Below are 14,272 nucleotides of genomic sequence, written 5' to 3'. Positions count from 1 at the left end.
TGTTGTGACTGTTATTATTGTTATTATTAATATAATTATTATTGTTGTTGTGACTTATTATTGTTATTATTAATATTATTATTGTTGTGAGTTATTATTGTTATTATTATTAATATTATTATTATTGTTGCGACTGTTATTATTGTTATTATTATTAATATAATTATTATTGTTGTTGTGAGTTATTATTGTTATTATTATTAATATAATTATTATTGTTGTTGTGACTGTTATTATTATTATTAATATAATTGTTGTTGTTGCTGCTGTGGCTGTGGCTGTCATTATTATTGTGATTACTACGAATATCATAATAATAATTATTATTATTATGGCTGTGGCTGTTATTACTATTGTGATTACTATTAACATAATTATTTATTACTGCTGTGGGTGTTATGACGTTGCTCGGGTCCCTCATTAATATGCATGAGGGGGCGGGGCCGGGACCTGGGGGGCGGAGCCGGGATCTGGGGGCGGGGCCGAAGGGCGGAGCCAGGATCTGGGGGCGGGATTGGAGGGCGGGGCCAGGATCTGGGGGCGGGGCCGGGGTCTGGGGGGGCGGGGCCATGATCTGGGGGCGTGGTTGGAGGGCGGGGCCAGGATTCGGGGGCGGGGCCTGGGGCGGGGCCGCGCGTGCGGAGCTGATGACGCGGACCCGGTGAAGCGGCGGCTGAGAGAGACGGTTGGAAACGGAGGTGAGAGCGCGGGAGAGAGAGAGAGAGGGGGAGTGTGAGAGGATGAGGGAGAGAGAGAGAGAGAGAGGATGAGGGAGAGAGAGGAAGGAAGGATGTGCGAGGCCTAGAGAGAGAGAGAGAGAGTGAGGCCTGGAGGAGAGAGGGAGAGAGGGAGTGTGAGAGGATGAGGAGAGAGAGAGAGTGTGTGAGAGGATGAGGGAGAGAGAGAGTGTGAGAGGATGAGGGAGAGAGAGAGGGAGGGAGTGTGAGAGGATGAGGGAGAGAGAGAGAGTGTGTGAGAGGATGAGGGAGAAAGAGAGTGTGTGAGAGGATGAGAGAGAGAGGGAGTGTGAGAGGATGAGAGGGAGAGAGGGAGTGTGAGGATGAGGGAGGGAGAGAGAGAGAGAGTGTGTGAGAGGATGAGGGAGAGAGGGAGTGTGAGAGGATCAGGGAGAGAGAGAGAGAGAGAGAGGATGAGGGAGAGAGAGGAAGGAAGGATGTGCGAGGCCTAGAGAGAGAGAGAGAGTGTGAGGCCTGGAGGAGAGAGAGAGAGAGTGTGAGGCCTGGAAGAGAGAGAGAGAGAGAGAGTGTGTGAGGCCTGGAGGAGAGAGAGAGAGAGTGTGAGGCCTGGAGGAGAGAGAGAGAGAGTGTGAGGCCTGGAAGAGAGAGAGAGAGAGAGAGTGTGAGGCCTGGAGGAGAGAGAGAGAGAGTGTGAGGCCTGGAAGAGAGAGAGAGAGAGAGAGAGTGTGTAAGGCCTGGAGGAGAGAGGGAGAGAGTGTGTGAGGCCTGGAGGAGAGAGAGAGAGAGTGTGTGAGGCCTGGAGGAGAGATAGAGAGAGTGTGTAAGGCCTGGAGGAGGAGGAGAGAGAGAGAGCGAGTGAGGTCTGGAGGAGGAGGAGAGAGAGAGAGTGAGGTCTGGAGGAGGAGGAGAGAGCGAGTGAGGTCTGGAGGAGGAGAGAGAGAGCGAGTGAGGTCTGGAGGAGGAGGAGAGAGAGCGAGTGAGGTCTGGAGGAGGAGGAGAGAGATCGAGTGAGGTCTGGAGGAGGAGGAGAGAGAGCGAGCGAGTGAGGTCTGGAGGAGGAGGAGAGAGAGAGAGCGAGTGAGGTCTGGAGGAGGAGGAGAGAGAGAGCGAGTGAGGTCTGGAGGAGGAGGAGAGAGAGAGAGTGAGTGAGGTGAGGAGGAGGAGAGAGAGCGCGAGTGAGGTCTGGAGGATGAGGAGGAGAGAGAGCGAGTGAGGTCTGGAGGAGGAGGAGGAGAGAGAGCGAGTGAGGTCTGGAGGAGGAGAGAGAGCGAGTGAGGTCTGGAGGAGGAGGAGAGAGAGCGAGTGAGGTCTGGAGGCGGAGGAGAGAGAGCGAGTGAGGTCTGGAGGCGGAGGAGAGAGAGCGAGTGAGGTCTGGAGGATGAGGAGGAGAGAGAGCGAGTGAGGTCTGGAGGAGGAGGAGAGAGAGCGAGTGAGGTCTGGAGGAGGAGGGAGAGAGAGCGAGTGAGGTCTGGAGGAGGAGGAGGAGGAGAGAGAGCGAGTGAGGTCTGGAGGAGGAGGTGAGAGAGAGTGAGGTGAGGAGGAGGAGAGAGAGCGCGAGTGAGGTCTGGAGGAGGAGGAGAGAGAGAGCGATTGAGGTCTGGAGGAGGAGACAGAGAGAGCGAGTGAGATTTGGAGGAGGAGGAGAGAGAGAGAGAGAGAGCGAGTGAGGTCCGGAGGAGGAGGAGGAGGAGGAGAGGGAGAGCGAGTGAGGTCTGGAGGAGGAGGAGGAGACAGAGAGAGCGAGTGAGGTCTGGAGGAGGAGGAGGAGGAGACAGAGATGGCGAGTGAGGTTTGGAGGAGGAGGAGAGAGAGAGAGAGTGAGGTGTGGAGGAGGAGGAGGAGGAGAGGGAGAGCGAGTGAGGTCTGGAGGAGGAGGAGGAGGAGAGGGAGAGCGAGTGAAGCACAAGGAAGTATGAGCTCATCCGCTTTGCATCCTGATCGGAATATTTTCAATAGGGACAGGAGTCGGCTATTCAGCCCCTCCAGCCTGTTCCAGCACTCTCCGAGATCACGGCCGATGTCTACCTCAACTCCAATTCCCCGCCGTCTCTCCATCTCCTTTGGTACCCACATGAAGCCCACCCCTCGCTGCCTCGACCTCCAACCCCCCCCCCCACCCCCACCCCCCCGCCAGCTGCTAGTCACTCAACTTAACCCCCTCCTTTGCCCCTCTCCTCCCCCCTTGCTGGAAGCCCCCCCCCAGTCCCTCAACAAACCCCCCCCACGACCGACCCTCGACCACTCTAAACCCAGGCTGGTCCAACTGGCGGCCCGCGGGCCACATCCGGCCCACGGGGGCCGATTTCATCCGGTCCCTCTGTTTCGCCCTGGCCCGCCCCACCCCGCTTCCCCTCCACAACCACCACCACCACCACCATTCCCCCCCCCCCCCCCCCCGCGCTCGTTTCTTACGCGGCCCGTTTCTCTCGCCCCCCACACCCCCTCCCCCCACCACCACTCCATACTCGAGCCCCTCCAGTCCGGTGTCCTCCCGGCCCATGAGCCCGGAGCAGCGCTCCGCAAAGACTCTCTCTCTCTCTCTCTCTCTCCGTGACCAGGGCTCTCCTCTCCCCCCTCCGCTCTCCTCTCCTCTCCTCTCCTCTCCTGGATGAGCCGCAAACTCCCTGCAGCTGAAGGGCAGCGAGGCGGAGGCCACGCTCCCCGACTCCCCCGCGTCCCCGGCCCTCGAACTCCCAACCCGAACGCTCCCCGAACCCGCAGGTCAACCGGGGGTCCGATCCCCAGCTGCCCTCCCAGCCCCACATCGGGGCCCCCCCCCCCTCCCTCCCCCCCCCTCCCCGAGGCTCCGAGATTCCCCACTCCTCTACAAATCCCTCACCCCCCCCCCCCCCCCCCCCCCCCCCCGGCGCCTCCCCACCTCACCCCCTGCCTGCCCACCTCCGCTTGGCTGGCTCTTCACCCCCCCCCCACCACACACCCACCCCCCGCCCCCACCCCCGATCGCTCCCTCATCCCTCCGCTCCACCGTTGGTGGCCGTGCGCCCCGAAACTTCGGAATTCTCTCCCTCAGTCGCTCCGCCTTGCCCCCCCGCCCTCACCCCCACCTCCCCCCCCCTTCCGCTTTTTCAGATCACGCCTGAAGACCTTCCTCTTCGACCGCTCTTACAGGCTCCTCGGCCACTGTTAAGCGCTCCGGGACACTGCCCCGCGTGAGGGGCGCGGTTTAAAATGCAAGTAGTAGCTGTTGTTGTAGTCGTACCCTTGCAAACATCTGAGCGGTATTTCTCGGTCTGAAATTCCCAGTGATCCAGCCTTTTCTTCGTGGGGGGGGGTGAGGGGGTGAGGGGAGAGCGTTCCGTCAGCAATAATTCCCGGTGGCAGCCCCCCAACCGGCCGAGCTCAGACCTGGAGCATTCCGGACTCCCTCACGAGAGGAAATAGTTTCTCCGTAGCCGCCCAGTCGAGAGGCCTTTTTGATTGCTCTCTGTACCCCGTGCGCCAGCCTCTAGCGATGCGTGCGTCACCTCAATCCCTCCCCACCCCCCACCCCCCCCCCTCCCGCCCCCCGCAGGCTCCTGGTCTTTCGCCCTCGAGAAAATATTCCAATCAGGATGCAAAGCGGACGAGCTCATACTTCCTTGTGTTGAACTCAGAGCTGCCAGAGCCCTGCACCCCACCCCCCCCACCCTCCCTCGCATAATCCCTTTAGAACTTCCTACTTCCACCTCCTCATCGAAGGTCACCATCGTTCCAGGGTGTGCAGCCCTCTTCCCTCGTCCCAAGTCCTTAACGCGCGATGAATGTGTTAGCGGAGGGCGACCCGGGAGTGCTTAACTGAGGTCTTCTCCAGCTCCGACCGGAGCCACGGTGCGGAATTGGGCGAAGGTGGTGGGGTTTAACTTCCCGTCCGAGGCTTCGGGCCTCGAACCGGTGACGGCAGTCAGGCTCGGGTCTTCCACGTCAGGAGGATGTCACGAGGCGCTGGGCGCTCAGGGATCTGGAGACGGGGCTTGAAGGAAGCGCGGGCGCGGAGCTGCGAGAGCAGGAGCACCAGCAGAGGTTGCTGTGGAGATTGGGGTGTTTCTGCACAATTTAAGGAGGCACAGGGCGGGCGTTACTGAGCTATGACTAAAGTGCTTTGGAACTAACGCTGGTAATTGACTGCTTGCACGGAGCTGTCGGGGAAGGGGGAAGTTTAAAGGAAGTTCCCGAGTACGCCGTCTGTGTAAACGCAAGTTGTTGTCATCGTCGTCGTCGTCGTCGGGGTGACATTCCCAGCCCTCCATTAGTTCCATGTGGGGGCCGCACGCCTCCGCCCTCCGAAGCCGCCGTCGATTCGCTTTACCGCGCGTCCGGCGAAGGGAGCGCTTCCGTTCCCCCGAAGGCGCGACGGAAAGGCGCTGCCTCGAACGCGAGGATCACCGCGTTCGCTTTAACCGGCGCCGGCGGAAGCGCGTCGCCCGCAAAGCAGGCGCTCGGCAGAGCCACGTCTCGGAAGACGCGATAAGGGGCGGGGGGTCGAATGGTTACCGTCGGGGTGTCAGAGCCGAACCGAACCGAACCCGCCGGGCTTGCCAGCTTCTCAGAAATTCTCGCACGTATTTCGCGAGGTGCAAACTGCGACCGTAATCTTATCGAGGTTGACCTTGAAATGGGACCGGCCGACCCGCTCCTCCTCCTCCTCCTCCTGCTGGGAGGATTGGCACGCCTTCGCTGGATCGCACGCTCGCCTTTAACCCCGACGGAACGAATTGGTGCCTCTCGAGCCCTCGGGTTATCTTTAAACCCCCCCCCACACCCCCCCCCCCCCCCCCCCAAGCCTCGTGACAGGGTACCAGAATGGGACACCAGGGCTTTGTCTGTGGGTTGAATGTGGTTTGTCCTGACACGCTGCATTGTGCGGACAATTCTGGCTGAACGACCGAATCTGGCACCAAATGGCACTGCCAGGCTCAGTCACTGTGCTGCACTGTCAAACGAGGCCGTACTCTGTACAGTTCTGAGTGTTTTAAACGAGGCTGTAATAATAATAGTAATAACAATAATGATAATAGCCTTTTGCATTTGACGCAGCTCCTCGTCGCGTCTTCGAGACGTCTCAAAGCGCTTCACGGGATACACTGTAAAGCGTAGCGGCTGTAGATTTTGTGGGCGAAACACGGCAGCCAATTGCGCACAGCGGCGGCCCCCCACACGCACCAACGCGCGATGGGCAGCAGTGAACGTTTTCGGCACGCAGAGCCTTCTTCCACCAAAACATCTCCCGAGAGAAATCGTCGTCGTACCTCCCTAAGTCCAAGTGGGAATACAGTACAGTGCAGGAGGAGGTTTTGTGCATATTTTGCAGAGAATCAGCTCTTCCGAACAGCCTTGAGTTTAGTTATTATGTGCTGTAATTTACTCTTGTTTTTTTTTCAGCAAGTGATTTAGGCAGACGCACAGCTCCTTAATCAGTTTGCAAAGTCCCTTGTTGCTCATGAAATCATCTCGGAGGTTATCGTAGACCGTGAACAGGAAATCTCACTGAGCACCAACCTCACTAAGCTCTGCGTCAGACTTGTTAAAGGTTCAGATTCTCCGAACCTGTTGTTCGGGTGCCGGTCTCTCTCCAAAAGGGAGTTCCATAGGTACTTGAAGAGGAGAAAAATTGAAAGGATATGGGCGGGTTAGGAGCGGGGAAGTGGGACTGATTAGGTAGCTCTTCCACGGGCATAAATGGGCCGAATGGCCTCCTTCTGCGCTGCAGTATTCGTTGATCCTGACAGAGCTGTGAGATTCTGATGCCTTCGAGTCGATCGAGGCGGCGGAGCAATGTCAGCAGTTTTGTTTGCATCTGTTTGTCTTAACCCGAGAATGGAGTGAACAAATTCGAGTCCAGAGGATGTGACTTGTGGTTCGCACGAGAGCAGTTAACGTGTCCGTGAGCCACGTCGAGTCGACAACCGTGAACGTCTTTCAGTCTTTTCTGAAACGGACTAGAACTGAGGTTTAAGAGCACGGCACTGGGCGACGTCTGGGTGGCATGAGAGGCTTGGTGCAGTGATAATAATAATAATACTAATCCTTGCACTTGATACAGCGCCTTGTCACGTCTTCACAAGACGTCTCAAAAGCGCTTCACAGGGCACACCGTAACGCGGAGTGACTGTATTTTGCGGGCAAAGTCTTTTTAAACGTTACCCGGCGGTGTCCCGTGGACCTGTAGCAGCTCTCGAAAGGCAGGTCAGAATCGGGTTCGTACCCAAAGGCAGTTTGGAAGCGAAACCGCCAGCTGCGCGCTTTGAACGAGCGTTCAGGTTTCACCGCTCAGTGTGGAATCAAGAGAGTCAGTCTGGGCCAAGGCGTGACTAATGCCCATTTTAATAAGCGACTGCCACAGCTCCTTTCATTTTCTGCGACACCCTTCGTATTGAGTCACGTCTTCGTAGCGTGGGGTGTGGGCGGGGGGTGTGGAGAGAGACATGTTGAAGAGGTAGGTTTCTAAATCGAATCGGCCGCTTGTTAAATAAAAAACAAATGAAGCTATTTGGATGAGTTGAATTGACAAAAATCTGGTAACCTCTGTCGTTGCAGTAATCATTCTCAGTTAACCCTTGCTCCTCCAAAGAACCTTCCCTCCGCCCCCCCCCCCACCCCCTTGTTATAGTTTACTGCTCACGCACCGAACCTTTTTGCTATAATCATTTATTGCCCGTCTTTTAATTTGACGACTGAAATGCCAACTCAAACTAAAGACTGTGCAATACTTAAATCACATTTACCGCAGGAACAGGTTATTTTTATGTTTAAATACCAAGTCATTACCAAAGTGTTTCACCCATCTCTCAGTTGTGCTCTTGACTGCTTTTTAATCAGATTATCGAGTGGATTGAGTGACCAAATTATTTTTATTTGTTTTTGAAGGATTTATTACCCCCGGAAAAGAGATCCGCCGATCGACTGACAACCGGGTTCCTACTTACTGCTGGGTAAACAGAGGCGTGTGGAGTAAGGAAACTTGCCCAACGTTTCGCCCTGACCCGCCCAGGAATCAAACGCAGATCCTCCTGTTTGCGAGGCGAGTGCCCTGACTGTTAATTAGAGCACTCGTCTTTCCTGACGTAAAGTGAGACTCGGTTCTACTGGGCATTTAGTTCAGTGGTTTCTGAGCAAACGCCCACTCTTTCAGCCTGAGGCATTTTGAGTAGTTTTGGTTTTAGTGTCAAAACGACAATATTTTTCTTGCTGGAGACCCAAAATGACTCACCGGCCGAACGATTGGAAATCTGTAGCAGTGCGAAGCGCCATCCCACTTACTCTTAAGGTTTGAAAACGAAACCGCTTTGTGAACGCAACCCGTTTCCTGTGAGCGAGTCGGGGTTGCAAACAACTCCCTTGAGTTCAAACGCAGCCCTCGTCAGGCGGAGTTTGACGAATTGCAGTAGATTTATAACTCGTTCCTTTGAAAGCAGCCTCAGTGAAGGGTTAACAGAAATATCTCAAAGTAAAAGAGAAGTGTGGGGCGAGGGGAGGAGAGGAGGGGTGGGGAGAGCGTGGGGGTGGGTGGGGGTGGGGGTGGAAAAGCCAACTTGTTTGTCACAGTGCTAAACCGAGCAGCATTTGTACACTGGCTGCCCGCAGAAAAGAGAAGAAAAAAAAGGAATGGTTTTTCTAAGAGAAAAGGGTGGTAATTTCCTGAGGTTTTGACTGTTCTCTTCATGTTTTTGTAGTGGGTGATACTTCCTATCAGCTGTTCTGATACTGGACTGCCACCCAGGTAAGACATGCACGCATTGCCTTCGAATTCTCTTAAACTAACTGACATTTGTTCCTGTGACTTTTTTTTTTTAAGCGCAGCCGAATCTTATTTCAAATTGAGAGCTTTTGGGTGATCTGAGGTCCTCGGACCCGGATTTATGACTTGATAGGGACCTTCCGCGCTGGTTTTCTGCTGCGTCAAAAAAGCGCACGATCTTTCAGAGAGCAGAGGCAACCGATAAACACGCACCTGAAAATATTTGCACTTTTTGGGACTTGCTTCTGACATGAAAGGCGCTGGGTGAATATAAATTTGCATTGCGTTATACCTGTCTGTGTGAAGATGTTAAGACGACCAACTAGGGTCCATCTTCCTGGGGGTAGAGGTAAGCGAGGTCTCCTTGGGGTTGAGTAGAGCTGGTTCCAAGGTAATTAACTGAATGCTGTGACTATCTCTCAAGTCCGGCTCCTGATGGCACAACAGCCTGTGACTCTATTGACGGTTGCTTTTTCTTTGAATAGGAAGCCGCAGATTTTTCTCAGGACGTCTACCGACCCTACGTTGACTGATCTCCAAACATGGGGAACCTCTTAAAACCTTTAAAGGAATTGTTCGGCAAGAAAGAGATGAGGATTCTCATGGTGGGTTTGGACGCAGCTGGGAAAACCACCATCCTCTACAAGTTGAAGCTGGGAGAAATTGTTACTACTATCCCCACCATAGGTACGTTTACAGCCAAACAACTGGGAGTAACGCACAAGCCGAATAGTATTAACGTGACCCTGTGGAGTCCCTGTAGCTCAGTGGTTAGAGCCCTCGCCTCGCAAGCGAGAGGGCCTGGGTTCGATTCCCATCCCGGGCAGGGGGCGAAAGGTTGGGCAAATTTCCTTACTCCCCACACGCACGCACACTCTCCTCTGGTTACCAGCAGTAAGTAGGAACCCGGTTGTTAGTCGATTGACAGATCGCTTTTCCGGGGGGTAATATAATTCCTCCAAAATAAATAAAGATAATACAGTCACGGCTGTTCGTGGGGACGCCGCTGCGCGCAGTTGGCTTCTGGATTTCGCTCGCAAAACATCCAGTCAAATAATAATAATAAAAATAATCCTCGCATTTGATATAGTGCTTTTCACGTCGGGAGGACGTCCCAAAGCGCTTCACAGAACACACTGTAAAGTGAATTGACTGTATATTTGTGGGCGAACACGGCAGCCAATTGCGCACAGCAATGTCCCACAAACAGTCGTGGGTTGAAAATGACCAATTTATTATTGTTTTTGGTTTTGGAGGATTATTATTAGGCTCTGTGTGGAGTAAGGAAACTTGCCCGAGGTTTCGCCCTCTGCCTGGAATTGAACTCAGGTCTCTCACTTTGCAGTGTATCCCGTGAAGCGCTTTGAGACGCCTCAAAGGCGGGATAAGGCGCCGTGTCAAATGCCAGGATTATTATCATTATTATTATTATTAATTCGATGCCCCTCCAAAATTAACGTGTAAAAATTCCAGTGGCCGTACGTTCCCTGCACGTTAAGAGGTAAAAGTATGTTAATAAAAAATAATAATAATTAGACGTTGTGGATATTGTGCTTTGCGTTGGCCTTCAGCTGTTTGGCTTCACCTTCAAATCCAACCCCCCCCCACCCCCCCCCACCCCCAACCCCCCACCCCCACCCCCCGGGAGATTTTCCTGTTTGTGCGATCATACGTTTGCGCGTCTCAGACGTGATTCTGATTTCGTATCCTCCTTCGGAATCCGATTCAACGCACGATTCTCCTCCTCTCCCTCCGCGGCCCCCTCTCCCCTCCCTCCCTGCTCGATCGGGACTCGGCCCAATTCCGTTCCGAAAGGACCCGCGTGGCTTCTTTTTTTTTCTCTCTCCCCTCGCGGCCGACGGCTTCCGCGGCCGTCTCCGTGTCCGGCTCGAGAAAACCTGGAAGGAAAACTCGCGCTTCCCCGTTGGATCGCTCGCGCGCGGTCAGGTGGAGCCGTCCGAAAGCCCTTTTTTTTTTTCACGTCGCGTAGACACGTACTCCCCCCGGTCTCGGGGCCTGCGATTGAAAGGCTTTATTCTGCAGCTTCTACTCCCCGAACGCTCTGAACCTGAGCGAACTGGAGTATCAGCGCTCCCCCTGGTGGCCTCGGCGTCGCTGGGTATTGCGACGCCTAAAAGGCCTTTTATTCGCAGCCCTCCGCCCCCGTCCCTTCATTCGTTTTGATGGCCCGGCGATAGCTGGCGGAAACGCGGGTCGCTGGGCCGGTTCGGGCCGCGCGCGCACGAGCTCAGGTTTGCAGCGCGGCCCGAGGGAGCCCACCCCACCCACACTCCCCCACTCCCCACCCCGGGGTGTGGCGGCGGTGGTCCTGTGGATGCGTTGGTCAAGCCGCCGGGATGCCATCCACCCACACTGCCCGGTAAAGACCCCGGGACTCTGGCTGTAAATTGGCGCTCACGTGAACCGTCCCACGGAAACGTGCGGCCAATCTGGCGCCGTCTCGAAGGTGTGATAAAGCGCGGCGCCAGGTTGGTTGTAATTATTGTGAGGACGGTGATTCTTTTAGACGGAGGGAGGGAGGCAGGGAGGGGTGGGGAGGACCACAAAAAAAATCCCGTCTTGTTTCTTTTTCCAGGTTTTAACGTCGAGACTGTGGAATATAGAAACATCAGCTTCACGGTGTGGGATGTGGGCGGGCAGGATAAAATCCGCCCTCTGTGGCGTCACTACTTTCAGAACACGCAAGGTACGAGCCGAGCCGTCTCCCTCGCCGGCAAAGCGCCCCCCGCCAACCCCCCACCCCCCACCCCCCAACCCCCCCGCGTCGCTCTCCCGAGATGCCCGCCCTGGGCTTGACCTGCCTCGCTTTTACGGGACCCTTTGGAACTCGGTCCCACATTCTCCCCCCCCCCGCCACCTCGCCTCGCTCCCCCTCGATCTGGTCACCCTCCTAACCCCCCCTCCACCAGCTCCGATCCAAATCCCTGACTGTCCAGCGTCTTGGGATGTCCTGTGACGAGTCACTCGTCTCTCCAGCCCAAGACGGTTTGTGATTCCGGTCTTAAAACACCCGACACCCGGTGTCCAACACCGGGAGCAAAATGAGAGGCGGGTGGGCAGGCGGGACCTGGAGCAACATAAACCCTTCCAATATATTCCTCTCTCCTCTCCGCCCCCCCCACCCCACCACTTCTCTCTCTCTCTCTCTCTAGGTTTGATCTTCGTGGTCGACAGCAATGATCGGGAGCGAGTGAACGAGGCTCGGGATGAGCTGGCGCGGATGTTGGCGGAGGACGAGTTGCGAGATGCCGTTCTCCTCGTCTTTGCCAACAAGCAGGTAACGACGGGGCGCGCGGGAGGGTGGGCAGCGCCCGGTGGGGGGGGAGGGTTGCGCAGCGTTGCAGGTTCTGTGGAAGCTGCTCTACGTGCTCCCCCTCTCTCCCCACCCCCCCCACCCCTTCAAGACCCACTTCGACCAGCGCCTTCGCTCGCCTTCCTAACCGCTTACCCTCCACCCCCTCCCGATCCTGACCCCCGGCTCGGGCGCTGATCCCAGACTGTCCAGCGCCTTGGAACATCCTCCTGACGTGAAAGGCGCCGGGTAAACACTGTCGTGGCATCAGAGATCCTCGGGAAGCAGTAGCCGAGGTGTAAAGGTCCTCACCTGCCTCTCTCTCTCTCTCCCTCCCTCCCTCTCTCTCCCTCTCTCTCTCTCTCTCTCTCTCCCTCTCTCTCTCTCAGGATCTCCCAAATGCCATGAACGCAGCCGAAATCACAGATAAACTGGGCTTACACTCCCTCCGCAACCGAAACTGGTACATCCAGGCCACGTGCGCCACGAGCGGCGACGGGCTCAACGAAGGCCTGGAATGGTTAGCCAACCAGTTGAAAAAGAAGTAATCTCAGCGGCTCCCACAAACCGCCCCCCTTTTCCCCTTTTTCCCCCTCTCTTCCCCTCTCCCCACCCCCCCCTCCCATTGCTGTTTCAATGGATCGTATTCCGAAGGCCTCCAGATGAGATGACTCCTTCTGTCTCATTTAAACATTCAGCCCAACCGACTCTTACTTTCCTTAGGCCGTTGTGTTTTCTGGTTTAATTCTAATTTAAATCCGAGATTGCGAGCAATAGCGGTTTTATTTTTTGTGGGGGTGTGGGGTGGGGGGGGGGGTGGGGCGGCTTTTTATTTGTGGGCCGCTGTTGGTAATAATGCGGGAAACTCGGGAAGAGGGAGGAAAACAAAAGGCTGCCTCGGACTCGCGTCGAACGATATAAAGAACAAAAAAAAAAGCGCATGCATCAAAAGATCTGAATTAATCTCGGAGAGAGAAACGAAACGAAACGACAAATGTGTTTTATTCACATTCCAATAAGTGGAACTTTTTACTTTTTTTATGTTTTAAATTGCACTTTGCGGTCATTCCTGTTTAATGATGCTGATGTAAACTCTAACAATTGTTCCCCCAACCCCCTCTCCCCCCTCCCACCACCACCCCACCTTTTCCCCTAACCAACCCCCACCCACCCCGTCGCCCCCTTCCCCCCCCGGCCCAGTGCCCGCCCGCCCGCGTGTGATTTTTTTCTAGTTGCAGTCTGTGTGCTGTGAATTTGCGTAGGTCTGGTTATGTTTGCTAGATTTTATGTTTAATGCTCTGAGTCATTGATCAGTGGTGACAAATGCCGATACTGTAAAACTGGTCCTGATTAAACACTCTCTACCTAAAGCCCCGCTTTCCGACCGTTCCGCCTCTGTTCCTGTCCGCGCCGCTGCACGCAAGTGACCATCTTAAAAGAAAACCCTCGCGTTGGGTACAACGCCTTATCTCCCACAAACGACACCGTCGCTGCTCTTTACAGAGTACCCCGTGAAACCCTCCGAGAACGTCTCTCAAAAGCGCTTCGCGTAATGTACTGCAAAGTGCAGTGACTGTATTTTGCGGGCAGCCAATTGGGCACAGCGGTGTCGTCGCAAGCGGTCGCGGAGCCAGTGAACGAATCGGTGTTTCTGAAGGAATTCGTGCCCCCGCGAATCGACTGCGGAGCGCGTTCCCACTTACTGCTGCTGGGTCAACGGGTGTGTGCGGCGCGCGGGTGTGGAGTAAGGAAACTCGCCCGAGGTTTCACGCAGTAAAACAGCCTATCATTTTTGAGACTCCGCCAACAGAGAGCTGATCCGAACAGTAATTCTAATAATCCTCGCGTTCACACGTAGCCCCTTAGCGTGCCACTGAGACGTCTGGAAGCCCTCGGCAGGGTGCACGGCGAAGCGCGGTGACCGCCACTCTGCGGGCGAAACGCCGGCGGCCGTTGGCGCGCAGCGACGTCCCACGCGCAGCGGTGGACTGAAGCGACCAAATGACCATTACTGTTATTTTTTAAGGCAGATTGTCGTCGAAACACCGGAGGAGGGAGAGCGAGAGAGAGAGAGAGAGAGAGGGTTGGGTGGTGTGGGTGGTGGGGGGTGAGCTTTACTTTCACTGGGTTCCAAATAATTGATCTAAATCTGTTTAATTCCCATCGCCGCAAAGATAGTAAGCGAGGATTACCGCTTTAGTGTGCCCGACTGGTTTTCAATGGGCCGCGGGCACTTTATCCCAGCTTGACTGGGGACAGGGATGAAAGTAGCCTTTAATGAGCGGGGGCCAAGGAAACCGGAAAGCTTTCTCGGTTTCCACTAATGCCGCTAAGTCCCATTCTGTGCTAATCTGGCTGGGCTTCTGCGGATGGAGGAACGGATGACAGTGACAGGAGGAATGGGCAAAAAAAAAAGAGAACGCGTCCACGATTTCCCGCCCACCACCGCACCACCGCACCCGCCCACGATGGGCAAAGGCGCCACACGGCACTGGGTCGAAATGGCGCATCAATTCCCCCCTCATC

At 55.2% G+C, this 14,272-nt stretch overlaps 1 protein-coding gene across 3 annotated transcripts; it reads left to right on the top strand.

Annotated features, from left to right (window-relative positions):
* Positions 1 to 582: 582 nt before the first annotated feature.
* On the top strand, positions 583 to 12,878 carry LOC103191105 (ADP-ribosylation factor 3). Of its 3 annotated transcripts, none has more exons than XM_042344266.1 (6): positions 583 to 698; positions 8,369 to 8,415; positions 8,919 to 9,120; positions 11,030 to 11,140; positions 11,607 to 11,731; positions 12,136 to 12,878. In XM_042344266.1, the coding sequence occupies exons 3-6, from the start codon at positions 8,976 to 8,978 to the stop codon at positions 12,292 to 12,294; spliced, it is 540 nt and encodes a 179-aa protein (XP_042200200.1). In that variant the 5' UTR covers positions 583 to 698; positions 8,369 to 8,415; positions 8,919 to 8,975; the 3' UTR covers positions 12,295 to 12,878. The 3 variants fall into 3 exon arrangements, with proteins under 3 accessions (XP_042200200.1, XP_042200201.1, XP_042200202.1); XM_042344267.1 differs by lacking the exon at positions 583 to 698 and adding an exon at positions 7,059 to 7,131; XM_042344268.1 differs by lacking the exon at positions 583 to 698 and adding an exon at positions 7,626 to 7,646.
* Positions 12,879 to 14,272: the final 1,394 nt, after the last annotated feature.

This window comes from Callorhinchus milii, unplaced genomic scaffold (assembly GCF_018977255.1).
Source record: "Callorhinchus milii isolate IMCB2004 unplaced genomic scaffold, IMCB_Cmil_1.0 Scaffold27, whole genome shotgun sequence".
NCBI classification, from domain to species: Eukaryota; Metazoa; Chordata; class Chondrichthyes; order Chimaeriformes; family Callorhinchidae; genus Callorhinchus; species Callorhinchus milii.
The sequence above is the reverse complement of the archived record's forward strand: the minus strand, read 5'-3'. Positions and strand labels throughout refer to the sequence as shown.

What these genes read in the sequence shown, in the direction of transcription:
- LOC103191105 (XM_042344266.1), top strand. Translation starts at nt 8,976, where the DNA reads ATGGGGAACCTCTTAAAACCTTTAAAGGAATTGTTCGGCAAGAAAGAG. An exon ending in TACTACTATCCCCACCATAG is followed by an intron (nt 9,121 to 11,029) that starts GTACGTTTACAG and finishes TTCTTTTTCCAG; the next exon opens with GTTTTAACGTCGAGACTGTG. An exon ending in CTACTTTCAGAACACGCAAG is followed by an intron (nt 11,141 to 11,606) that starts GTACGAGCCGAG and finishes CTCTCTCTCTAG; the next exon opens with GTTTGATCTTCGTGGTCGAC.